Raw genomic sequence first — 10,901 nt, forward strand, 5'->3', positions numbered from 1 at the left:
CTTATTTTGCAACTGCAAAAATGACTACAGTGTACATAAGAAAATATTACGGTGAAGATTTTATATTATCTGCTGTCAGTGCTCTGATTCAGTATTCTGTTTTTGTGAATTAAGCATCTCCTGGTATCCACCAAAGCACACAGTGGCTCTGCTTTAATATTCTGCGTCTAGCGGCCTCATTGTCTGTCTGCTCTTGAATAAACTAAAGTAAGCTAACTAACTTTTTTTAAATTCTGCTGTGTTTGATGGGTAAAACCGGGGTACTGACGGTTCGCAGGCGATAAATCTGTTTACGACTTCCTTCAGTTCGTACATAAGCTGAGAAAATGTCATGTATCCACAAAACCGATAGGTATCCTTGCTTTATCTCCTATCAAGCGCCAAATCTCTTTTAAACGTATGACGATATTATGAATGAGCATCTTACTGGACAATGGGCATAGTAATTAGTGAACGTATTAGCGTTATGGACAACGGTGAATTAGGTTCGTCTATCGTTATCTGCAAGGCGCCGTGGTGGTCCCCGTTGTTGTGCTCGCGGTTGAACTGGGCACGGTTATGGGAACAAAGGTCACGTTGCTCTTCCCGTTGCACTTTGGTGTGTCACACATTAAGACTTCCGCTTCCACAATGCGTCTTGATCGTCTGGTGGCATCGAGTGAAATGCGGCTGAAGTAGCCGCGAGCGCAGCCACGGAAATAATATACGCTATCTGCAACACAAAACCCAGAAGTACGCGGGCCAGCAGACCTTTCCAAAGGATTTCCGTTTTTGGTATACAATACAAGCAGCTTACCGACGCCGTGCTTTTTCTTGTCCAGCGGTTGGTTCGAGTGTCGAATCGTCACGCACGTCGTCGACCATGCGTCGCACGTGGTTACCAGGTAGTCATACGCGTTCTGGCAGGATTGCGAGGTGCCGCTACATGAGTAGCACTGGAGAGGGTCTTTTGCTTCCGTGATTTCTATAAAAACCTCAACGTCGAGCTGAATCGAAGTTTAGATAAATGCTTACCCAAAGCAGTATTTTCTGGCACATGAAATTATTACTGCCATCGGTCCTTCATGCGACGGTTTTCAGATCATGATTACAGAATTTATTCTATTTTGCGTTTGACGTGAGTAATACAGTATTCTGCTGTTTTGTAATGCACTCAACACGGCGTCCGTAATAGGCTTGGACTACGGTACTTACCGTAATTGGGGCGGGGTAATACTGTGATAATATTATTATCTTTCGCTGCTTTCGTACTTATCAGTGAATCTTTAAAACTCGCACATAAGTACGTATTCCGTCGTATTTTTGTTTGTCGGTAAGACAGACCGGTTGGCCTTGCAATCTGTCTGACTCTAATGACTGATTTAAAACCGCGGCATTTACTAAGTAATTTTCTCTTAATTTTCTCACGGATTGTAGAAGCAAGGCAGCGTACGCCTTCCGGTTTGCCGAAAACCAACAAAAAAAATGATAATTTTCAAAAATTCCAGATAAAATTTTGCTTACGCTGCCACACCAAGCGGTTGCAATGGCCTTCTACCGGAAGTTCCGGAATTTCACTTATTAAATAAATGCGCTTTTGGTGGATTAAGCAACTTATCGTCTTCACCAAAGCACACAGTGGCTCTGATTTAATGTATGAAATAAATAAGGGTCAATATAATGCTACGGATGTTCAATATAATGCTTTGTACTTTGTAGGAATAGGAATAAACGCTGATTACTTTATTAGGTTGACTAATTTGAACATTTTTCAGAGTGATTTAAGTCAATTTGATGCAACATCCGTTTTCATCATATCAATAGTGTTATCCACATTTGCAGACACATCAGGAGCACAGAATCCCACAGAGACAGCCCCGTCCTCCAGGGGGAACGTTCTGACGGGACCGTGACACTCTTCAACGGCACGGTCGTCGCACTGACCTTTACAGACTAAAAGGAGCGCCAACAGGATCGTAGGAATCATTTCCTTCCAGTAAACAGTATGGAGCATAATGCTGTTTCTTGTTCAAGGGTGACGTACTCTCACTACGTTCGACGAGTCTTTCGACGATTGTCACAGCTGATTAAGGGCAGACTTGAATTCTTGCCAAAACTATTCAGGAACAAAAGGATCGATCTATTTCGGCTAATAAATATTTTACTGCAGATTGCACTCAAATAATCAAGCTGAAAGTAAAGAAAGTTGATGTTTGAAACCAGAAGCCATCCTTAGCGACAAAGGTCGTGCTTATAATTATTACAAAGCAACGAAAATCAGAATGATATATATTTGTTATTTTTTTAATGGTATCTGTATTGGATTTTCAGTAGCAGTAACCCAGAGAACCTGTACAGGTTTTTCTCAAACATTGTCGGACAAGAACTTACATTCAGATACGAATACCATATAACCTGCGTAACGGAAATGCTGATCCCTGGATCGTTGCTGGTTGTTGGCTGCTTAATTGTTTTACTGAAAGGTACGCGGTTTAGCTATCAGTACTTCGACCTTTTTTTGCATTCCGGACAGTTTTGCAAAATGAATTCGAGGAAAGGACACCGCAGACACCGTACCCTCTGCGTTCCACTTAGAAACTTGACAATTTTTAATTAATCCCTATATTTGTGTTTAAAAACACTAGTTATCACGTAATCATTTTTTTTAAAGTTTTCGTCATGGTTTTGTCATGTAATGTATGTCAGTGTCTTTCTCCGGAGTCCGGTACGTCAATCCATATTGTAAAATTAATGAATTCCGAAAAACGTCAAAGTACGTATATTGTCACGACTCACGGTGTCTACTCGATGCACATAGTAGCCGCCCTTGGTGGCTACTGGTATATAACTAATGCATTTCATATCGAAATGATCAGTCTTTTGGATCATTTTTGGGCTATTTCTGTATTGGTTCCCTTTTAACCAATAAGCGCTTCCTTTGTGGGAGAACCTTGCCCATCGTCTTGCTGGTGTTACCGATAAAATGCCCGCTGAGCAGCCTGTGAGCGGCGTTTCTCTGCTGCTAACTCACCGAAATTAGGTCGCAAAAAAACGGCGCTTCACGGCAGTCATTTGAAAGCGAAACTAAGCATGTTGGCGTGTAATATGCATTGCCCCTGCCATCGATGTGTTAATTGTAATCGCGCCATTGCAGGAGCAACTCCGGGACAAGGAGCTAAAATAGAAGCCTCCGATTTAAATGGCAGAACAGAATGTTATACGTGTCCATCCAATCCAAGTAAGTCTATGCATTGCAGCCACAACTGATGCGAAACGTAGCAGCCTTCGTTTATGCTTCTGGTGTTCGTTACCGGTTAAGTGCCGGTGAACTGCGCGGCCCCTAGAGTACTGCTCAACGTTTGCCCATTTTCACAAAAAAAGTGTTTTGATATACTCGTGAGCACCTGCCTTACCTTTCGGGAAATAAGATCGTGACGCTGTCCAGAAATAAATAGAATGTTCTAAAATGTATATTTTTCGAATGGTATTTTTTTGTATGGGCAGCGCAGTCGCTAAACGTAACACAACTACAACTTATAAAATTCATCATTTTTCATAATATTCAAAAAGACTAAGTCCTTCGATGGTTATGTTCACAGATGACATGCTGGCTTACGAAAATTGTGCCTCTTGGACAGGGGATATGGATGGCGTTGTATGCGAGAAGGAAGAACAGTCCTGCTATATCCAGGCATTGTCCTATCGTGTCAAAGGCGACAATGATCGTAAGAAACTGCTGGCACTCAGTTTTATTTTGGTCTTTAGTAAATCGCTTTAAACCTGAAGTCGGGCGTAATGACCAATTTCAGTCATGATGGGTGTAGTACTTTTGACACTAACCAAACTGTGCTACATTGCTGGTGTCATAGGAATATTTGGATTCTTTCGGTTGCGTGCAGATGCAGCAGCGTAACGACTGCTCTATCGGCCCGTTACGGTCTGGCCTGTCACGAATCCGTACAATTTTGTGTGTGACATTTCGCCGCACTTAGTTTCAAGCGCGCGACTTCCCCGCGATGAAGACATATTGCCGCGGGCTATACGGACACTGGAAAACTTTAGGACATTTAAGTTTTGAGAAATTCTGACTTCAGTGCATTTCGGCGCAAGATGTGTAGTCGCGGACAGTTCGCCGCAAATGAATTTGACACGCTTAGTTTTTACAGGTTTTTTCTTAGGTTTTCTTAGGAATACTGCTCCCTGTTTTTTTCTTAAATTTCCTTAGTTTACTTAGTTTTCTTAGGATTTGCTGGGTTTTCCCAATTTTTCTTAGGTTTTAGTGGGTTTCGTAGGTATTCTTAAGCTTTATTAAGTTTAACTAATTTTTCAAGTTTTCTTAGGAACCTAAAGTTTTTTAGCTTTTTTTACGTTTGTTAGCTTTCTTAATTTTTTTTTCTTAGTTTTCTTATGTGTCTTAGTTGTCTTAGTTTGTTTTTCAGTTTTCTCAGTTTTCTTAATTTTCTCCGGTTATATTGGCCGTTTTAATAACCTTTAGTATTATTCTACGATAAACAAATAAATCACTTCATCGAGGCGGCCTCGCGTCCAGGTTTTTCGGTGTCGAAAGCGCTTCGCGACCGAAACATCTTGCGGTGTGATGTCCTGCCGACTAACCTCCCGCAACGAAACGTCGCCCGGCGAGGTGACCATGCGGCGAAATGTCCATGGCCAGATGTTCTTCCACTAGTTGTCCTCGGCGGTGCCGGTTTGACCAGAGCTATCATCCGAATAATTTAACTGGTTATAATTACCGTAATTACTGCAGCTTGAACTTCGCTGCGGCTAAAAATTTATAGCCTGTTGCAGTAATAAGCAAATCAAAACTTGCATCTTTACGAAACTCTCTTACCTGAATTGCTTTTTAGTGCGTTGGCGTGTGGCCCGCGGGTGTAGCCCCCATCCGTTCATAGGAGCCGGAAATTATGACGTTGATTCCTCCCAGATATATTCGAAGACATTATACCAAACTAATCAATTACTAGATTACATGAAGGTCGTCCAAATCGTGTGCACGGAGGACCTATGTAATGGATTAAAATTTAGTAGCTCTTCTGTTCCAGCAGCTATGTAATATTATCCGCCCACAGACCCTTACTGGTGGAGCAGACTTTGCAAATGAAAACTGTTAATCAGTAAATCAAACAACCCGATTTACGCTTTTTCTGGTTTCTGCTCAGGCAAAACAAACTTTCCACCAGCTGGCTGTTAGTTTTCTATAAATCTGCAATTGCTGCGGTTGCTCATGATTGGTTGACAGGAGCAGCTGTTCTAAAACAGTGCACCGACCCAAATCAGACTGAACTAAGAGCAATAACTAATAATTTATCTGAAGGCTAATAATTAAAAAAATGCTGACAGGAGGACAACTAAATAAAGAGCACATTTATGGAGATCAAAAATCAATATTCAAACTAGAGGTTGCACAGATATGGTGAGCTCATCTGAGACCATCAGACTCGTCACAATAACACGTACAGCAATAGGGCATCCGAAACTTAAGAGAAAGTGATAAGCAAGAAGAAAACATAACTGCCGAGGACAAGGGGCGGTATCGGCATGAAATTTGACGGTTGACCAGCTACTGAAAGCACGACCTCGTCCAGTTTTCTTGTGTTACATAACGGTGTATTGCATATGCAGTACACCCTGTCGCACGGTCCAAAACATTCCTGCGATCGGTGACATCCAACCGCTTCGCCCACTAAAGTTCTGCAAAAGCAGTCCAATAGTTCACGTGGAAAATACGGAAGTATATGCGCAGAGGAAGTCACGCCACACTTTAGAGTTTAAGATTGATACAATGTACAAAAAAAATGTCAATTCCAGTAGGAATACTTTGAGAAAAGAATCAGCAACTAGCTTTCGGTGCACAAAATATTAAATGTGCCTTCCTGTAGTTATGAACTTGTGTCCACGAGCACGCATCATCCAGTACGAGCACACAGAATACAAAGTCTACCGTCTGGGGTTTTTCATGGTACTTACTTGCCGTCGACTACATCATCCTGGCAGCCTCTGTAAATCCAAGAACCTGCAGCGGGAACATAGTCGATTAACCTCGTATTGGTAGGTTGTGCAAAGTTTCCTCATTTTGTACAACACTGGCGCAGACAAAAGTATCAAGAAAACAAGAACAACGTTACTGAAGTACGCACATACGCAACATTTCGTGGATAGAAGCGTTCTGTTTGTCGGAAGTTGGGTCACAAAATGCAGTTTTGGTACAGTTGTCGAACAACATGTGAACATGTGGTACTTACGACTGTACTTGTCGGATGGCCATCCGCGCGCCTGATCCGCGCAGTTGGTTTTGCAGTCGACCTGTATAAGTTCAGATGCAGGGCGCTCGGGAGTTCCCTTTATCGAAGAATTATGGCATGAAAGCGTAATTCGTTGTGCGTCATTCATAATGTTTCCACAAGAGTAGCATTTCAAGGAAAGCGCTACAATACAAGCACTGAGTTTGGTACGGGACATTATACTTGTATTCTTCCATGCACAATTTATCGAAATACTAAGCCTCAGGTACAGAGTATGTGTTCGTGGTATAACGTGTCCGGGACTACCGCGAAGAAAACCGAGGTACCAGACACAGGGCACGGATCACTGCCGTCTCGAACAGCTCCGACTAAGAGGCTCCAAAAATTTAACGTGTTTGTAAAGGTTTGGCCACAAGCTGATTTTCTGAGGGCATACTCAAGGAAAAATTATCAGACACGGCTTAGCATACCTCCCTTTATGGAAATAATTAATAGGAAATATCCAACGATTGTCGATAAAAGACTTAAGAAACACGGATTTATTCGCTTCATTTTACCACAAATTGCAATTTAAAACTGTTGTCCGCAATATGTCCAAGAGATCGGCAGCTCAACTTTCTAACTGTGCAGAACCAACAAAAGGTTAACAATTTATTTATCCCTCATCAAGCGTGGATGGTTTCATATTATGGCATTATTCAGTTGCTGGCAGTTTTCCGCATTGACGCCAATCGACATTTTCTTTGGTGTAGATATCAAACTGGGCCACTGCAGACCCAGAGAGAAACTCCCCCTATATATGTAGTAATCAGGTAAGCAAATCAAGCGACTTTAATCAAGTAAGCAACCAATTTTTGTTATATGAATACTGATTATCTGTGCCAGGACTTCGGCCCCTGTCCTTTGAGGCAAAGGATCTCGGCTTCTACTTCACCAATTTTGTTGCTTTAAAGTACATCAAAATTCACTAGCTGTAGCGGTGGATCCAAGATTGTTGACTTTTTGCCAAAATCATTTGTCTTGGTCCAGTGGTCAATCATAAGCTTGTAACCATGGACGCGATAAGAAATGCACACTGTTCTAACACAACTTGACCCAGAACAGTAGAAATATCTGAGCTGCTGCTTAACAATAAGTACGAGTACAGTACAAAGTAAAAAATACATGTACAGTAACTTAACACGTTAGTCATAATCGCGTCAGTCATCATTGCAAGTTATGTAATTTATGTACAAGTAAACAGTCCGTGTTTCGATTAAGTAACTTATGTAAAGTGTATCATAATACTACTAAACATACGTACGGGTTTATTAATATTACGACAGTCTGTAAGCGACCGCAAATCAACACATCCTTGGAGTTACTTGTTTTTAATAGTCATCAGCCAATATTCATCCGTGCTGGGCTTTAATAGGTTTAACGTGCTCCAGACCGTAGAGTGATACCGTACTAATTATTGTCCATGAGAATTTAGTACTTAGGCGTTTACACATACAGTACAGTACTTGTACTTTGGTTGACGGAATTAACGAGGGTTATGCTTGAGAAAAAGGCCGTGACGAGATTGTGTTCAAAATATGACATGCTTAAGTGCTTCCTTATCTAGTTATTATGTCGTCTAAATTGTAGCTACGTCAAATAATACAATACAAGCCCAGCACGGATGAATAATGTCTTAGGATTTCGAGCATGTAAAAAGGTTAACTGTATATGTATTAAATAATGGCACGATGTCTATTACATTAAGGAGGCACGAACAAAATAAACAGGCGTGAGCAGTACCTGTTATTTTGTTTATTCGCAGTTCGCTAATTTCAATGGCAATTCGATATAATAACACATAGTAACAATCTGGGGATTTACAGTTAGCCCATGTTAAGCTAATGGCCACCATGGTAACAAGCTTTTGAGTGACCACTGGACTGTGGGTAGTGGGCTTTCCAGAAAATTGATGATGCAGGAACACTCTCGACACTGAGAGGATTCTGTAGCACTTTAGAGCGTGCAGATTGGATGTGTGGAACGGGAGAAAATTGGTTACAACGGCAAAGTGTCGAGGATCCTGGTTACGTAGTTAGTATTCATATAACCAGTTTACGGGATCTACATCCGTACACAAACTTTTGCGGCGCAAGTTTGTTACGAAATGCACACTTCGCATCGGTTGAGCGCATTGGTCCCAGCCGCTAAGAAAACTACGAAATTTAAGAAAGAGAAAATCTAAGAAAACTTGGGAAACCCTAAGAAAGCCTAAGAAACCTAAGAAACCTAAGAATACCTAAGAAACCTAAGAAGCCTAAGAAACCTAAGAAACCTAAGAAAACCTAAAAAACCTAAGAAACCTAAGATATCTAAGAAATATCGTATATGAAAGAATACGAGGTATACCGATCACGCTGGTGGTATTGACTGCGATTAATTTTTGCACATGTTTCTTAAATTTTCAATACTTTGTAACGTGCCGATGCCGAGGCCGCGGTCTGTCTCGGTTTTTCCGAACGGTCCGCGAACAGACAATGCATTTACCATGTATGTCTATGTGGGCCCATGGCAACAATTTGTTTTTTGGGGCTACTCCTTCCCTTTTGGGGCGTATCGATGGCGCAATAGCGTAAGAACATTCGCGCCGTTGAGACGAATTTAACGCACTTGGCCGCGTCGAAATCGGTTCAGCCGTTCGCCCAAACATTGGCTACATTATCAATCGTGTATACGTGGTTACGGATGTAGATAACCAGTTTACGGAGGACTACATCCGTACCCAGTTTTGGGGCGCATTTGTTTCAAAAATATTGTGGAAAGAAAACGTAAGAAAATATAACAAACATAACGTCGTTGCGGCGATTCTGCCATTTTTGACCGCGTCAAAATCTGCCTACCCGTTCAGCCAAACATTGCTTTTTTAGGTTTGAACGTCACGTTGTTACGGTACAGTTCTGTGGTATTTTTCCTAATAATTTTCGAGCCGAGGCCGAGAGGACCGATCTGCCGTGCAAATAATGCTCATGCAACCCGTGTGCCTATACTTTATGTTAACCGGTTTGGAGCGAGGTCGGAAGGCGAGACTTGCAGGCCCATGGCAACAATTTGTTTTTTGAGTTTCGTGCTCCCCCCTTGAGGCGCATCGGGTCGGCAATAGCGCAACATCACCCGCTTCGTTGCGACGATTCTGGCGCACTTTACCGCGTCAAAATCGGCCTACCCGTTCGTCCAAACATAATTTTCTTAGCAAAGGCCGTCATGGCTGTTACGGATGTAGTTAATTACAATACTAAAGACTTGATCCAGAGAGCGAGTACTGATTATTCCTGCCTGCTGTTATTGTTGTTATTGTGTTTGCACGAATATATTGCGTAGTCCTTACGAAGTTACGATAACGATTGCTCCAACGCATGAAAATCGGTACTTCCTAATCGTCAAGGCAACAAACTAAAGAAATTATTCAGGAATTATTAACAAAATTATTATTAAAATTATTAGCAAAATTATTCAGGAACATAACAGTACAGTAACGGTTCTTGCAAGCAATGTAAACAAAGGTTGCAACCACGAACAACGGCTTCTGCCTGGCAGCCTAGAAAGTCGCTCCCAGAAAAACCTGCCACCGGAATTACATTTTCATTGCAATTATTCCTGTACGAGTATCCGTTTTATGCTATGCTGCGACTCACCACCGAACGAGGCCCACGCTGCACGCACTGATCGAATTACTTCTAATCAAAGCATAAAATTTTTTGAAGGCTGCGTATTTTCAAGAAAGTTCATTTCACCGCTTCTAAAATTCGTGAAAATATGCGGAGGATCGATTTCAACGAAAAGCACGCGTCAAATATGCAAGGGAAAGTTAATAAAACACTCGCAATGCGCCATCTCCTAGCTGGACTCAGCGCCTCAAATTTCGTGCGGTTCATTTGTTTGACGAAGCCATTTGCTCAACCTGCAAACGCTGCGCAAAATTCACTGTGAGGTGCCAAAAGGACCATCCGACCAGAAGACTGCGGGCGGGGCTAGTGAAAAATCCATTCTCCTTGTTGTTCCGACAGGCGTCGGCCCAGAATAAACGCCAAACATGAGCGGACGACCGCAAGGGAAAGAAAGGGCACAGGTGGACCACTGAACAGATAGATAAATTATACGAGATAGATTATCGTAATTAGATAGATAGATTATCGTAATTTTTACGGAACGTCGGTTAGAGATAGGTGCTTCTGTTGTAACCGTATGCCTTTACACCAGCTTGCGGAAGACCATCTGTTACCATGACGGGCATTTTTGTATTTGTTTTAATTTTATAGCAATAACATTGCGCTGTCAGAGATTACAGTTGGTACTTCAAAGGAACAGCATCAATGCAAATAACCTCACATAAATGAAATGCGTAGTGCGAAACTTGCAATTACTTATTTCTGTCAGCCAAAAACAACAGCTCCACGCCCGACAGGCTAAAGATACGGTCAGGAATTCCTCGTTACTTGGTGTCATTGGCGTGCACGATGCGGAAGTGCTTATGGCTCGTGCTCGGCGTGCTGCACGTTTACCAGGAATTCGCGGCCGATGCCGAACCAATACGTTTTGTAAATCGGCATATACGGAGCACCGTTATGTACAGCCAGATCGACCAACTGTACTGGTTGAAGGGCTACATCTACATGCCGGAAGAAG

The 10,901-nt window shown here is 42.0% G+C and overlaps 3 protein-coding genes across 4 annotated transcripts; 1 reads left to right on the forward strand and 2 right to left on the reverse strand.

Annotated features, from left to right (window-relative positions):
* Window positions 1–321: 321 nt before the first annotated feature.
* LOC129589546 (uncharacterized) lies at window positions 322–2,361 on the reverse strand. Its single transcript, XM_055484341.1, has 3 exons — window positions 1,924–2,361; window positions 797–964; window positions 322–712 (listed from the first exon to the last, which is right to left on the reverse strand). The coding sequence occupies exons 1-3, from the start codon at window positions 1,991–1,993 to the stop codon at window positions 498–500; spliced, it is 453 nt and encodes a 150-aa protein (XP_055340316.1). The 5' UTR covers window positions 1,994–2,361; the 3' UTR covers window positions 322–497.
* Window positions 2,069–5,347, forward strand: LOC129589545 (uncharacterized). Its single transcript, XM_055484340.1, has 5 exons — window positions 2,069–2,223; window positions 2,338–2,462; window positions 3,134–3,217; window positions 3,579–3,704; window positions 4,845–5,347. The coding sequence occupies exons 2-5, from the start codon at window positions 2,408–2,410 to the stop codon at window positions 5,048–5,050; spliced, it is 471 nt and encodes a 156-aa protein (XP_055340315.1). The 5' UTR covers window positions 2,069–2,223; window positions 2,338–2,407; the 3' UTR covers window positions 5,051–5,347.
* Window positions 5,288–7,276, reverse strand: LOC129589544 (uncharacterized). 2 transcript variants are annotated; one of them, XR_008690619.1, is made up of 5 exons: window positions 7,109–7,276; window positions 6,710–7,032; window positions 6,240–6,422; window positions 5,965–6,010; window positions 5,288–5,688 (listed from the first exon to the last, which is right to left on the reverse strand). XR_008690619.1 is itself a non-coding variant. In XM_055484339.1 (4 exons), exons 1-4 carry the CDS (start codon window positions 6,789–6,791, stop codon window positions 5,475–5,477), a joined length of 525 nt encoding a protein of 174 aa, XP_055340314.1. In that variant the 5' UTR covers window positions 6,792–7,276; the 3' UTR covers window positions 5,288–5,474. The 2 variants fall into 2 exon arrangements, 1 of the variants encoding a protein (XP_055340314.1); XM_055484339.1 differs by having other exon boundaries at window positions 6,710–7,276.
* Window positions 7,277–10,901: the final 3,625 nt, after the last annotated feature.

The sequence above is a fragment of the Paramacrobiotus metropolitanus genome, unplaced genomic scaffold (genome assembly GCF_019649055.1).
Source record: "Paramacrobiotus metropolitanus isolate TYO unplaced genomic scaffold, Prichtersi_v1.0 Parri_scaffold0000035, whole genome shotgun sequence".
In the NCBI taxonomy this organism is placed as follows: Eukaryota; Metazoa; Tardigrada; class Eutardigrada; order Parachela; family Macrobiotidae; genus Paramacrobiotus; species Paramacrobiotus metropolitanus.

What these genes read in the sequence shown, in the direction of transcription:
- LOC129589546 (XM_055484341.1), bottom strand. Translation starts at nt 1,993, where the DNA reads ATGCTCCATACTGTTTACTGGAAGGAAATGATTCCTACGATCCTGTTG. An exon ending in GCTCCTTTTAGTCTGTAAAG is followed by an intron (nt 965 to 1,923) that starts GTCAGTGCGACG and finishes AGGTTTTTATAG; the next exon opens with AAATCACGGAAGCAAAAGAC. An exon ending in CAAGAAAAAGCACGGCGTCG is followed by an intron (nt 713 to 796) that starts GTAAGCTGCTTG and finishes TTTGTGTTGCAG; the next exon opens with ATAGCGTATATTATTTCCGT.
- LOC129589544 (XM_055484339.1), bottom strand. Translation starts at nt 6,791, where the DNA reads ATGAAGCGAATAAATCCGTGTTTCTTAAGTCTTTTATCGACAATCGTT. An exon ending in GCCATCCGACAAGTACAGTC is followed by an intron (nt 6,011 to 6,239) that starts GTAAGTACCACA and finishes TTCCCGCTGCAG; the next exon opens with GTTCTTGGATTTACAGAGGC. An exon ending in GATGATGTAGTCGACGGCAA is followed by an intron (nt 5,689 to 5,964) that starts GTAAGTACCATG and finishes CTGCTTTTGCAG; the next exon opens with AACTTTAGTGGGCGAAGCGG.
- LOC129589545 (XM_055484340.1), top strand. Translation starts at nt 2,408, where the DNA reads ATGCTGATCCCTGGATCGTTGCTGGTTGTTGGCTGCTTAATTGTTTTA. An exon ending in TACGTGTCCATCCAATCCAA is followed by an intron (nt 3,218 to 3,578) that starts GTAAGTCTATGC and finishes TTATGTTCACAG; the next exon opens with ATGACATGCTGGCTTACGAA. An exon ending in TGTCAAAGGCGACAATGATC is followed by an intron (nt 3,705 to 4,844) that starts GTAAGAAACTGC and finishes ATTGCTTTTTAG; the next exon opens with TGCGTTGGCGTGTGGCCCGC.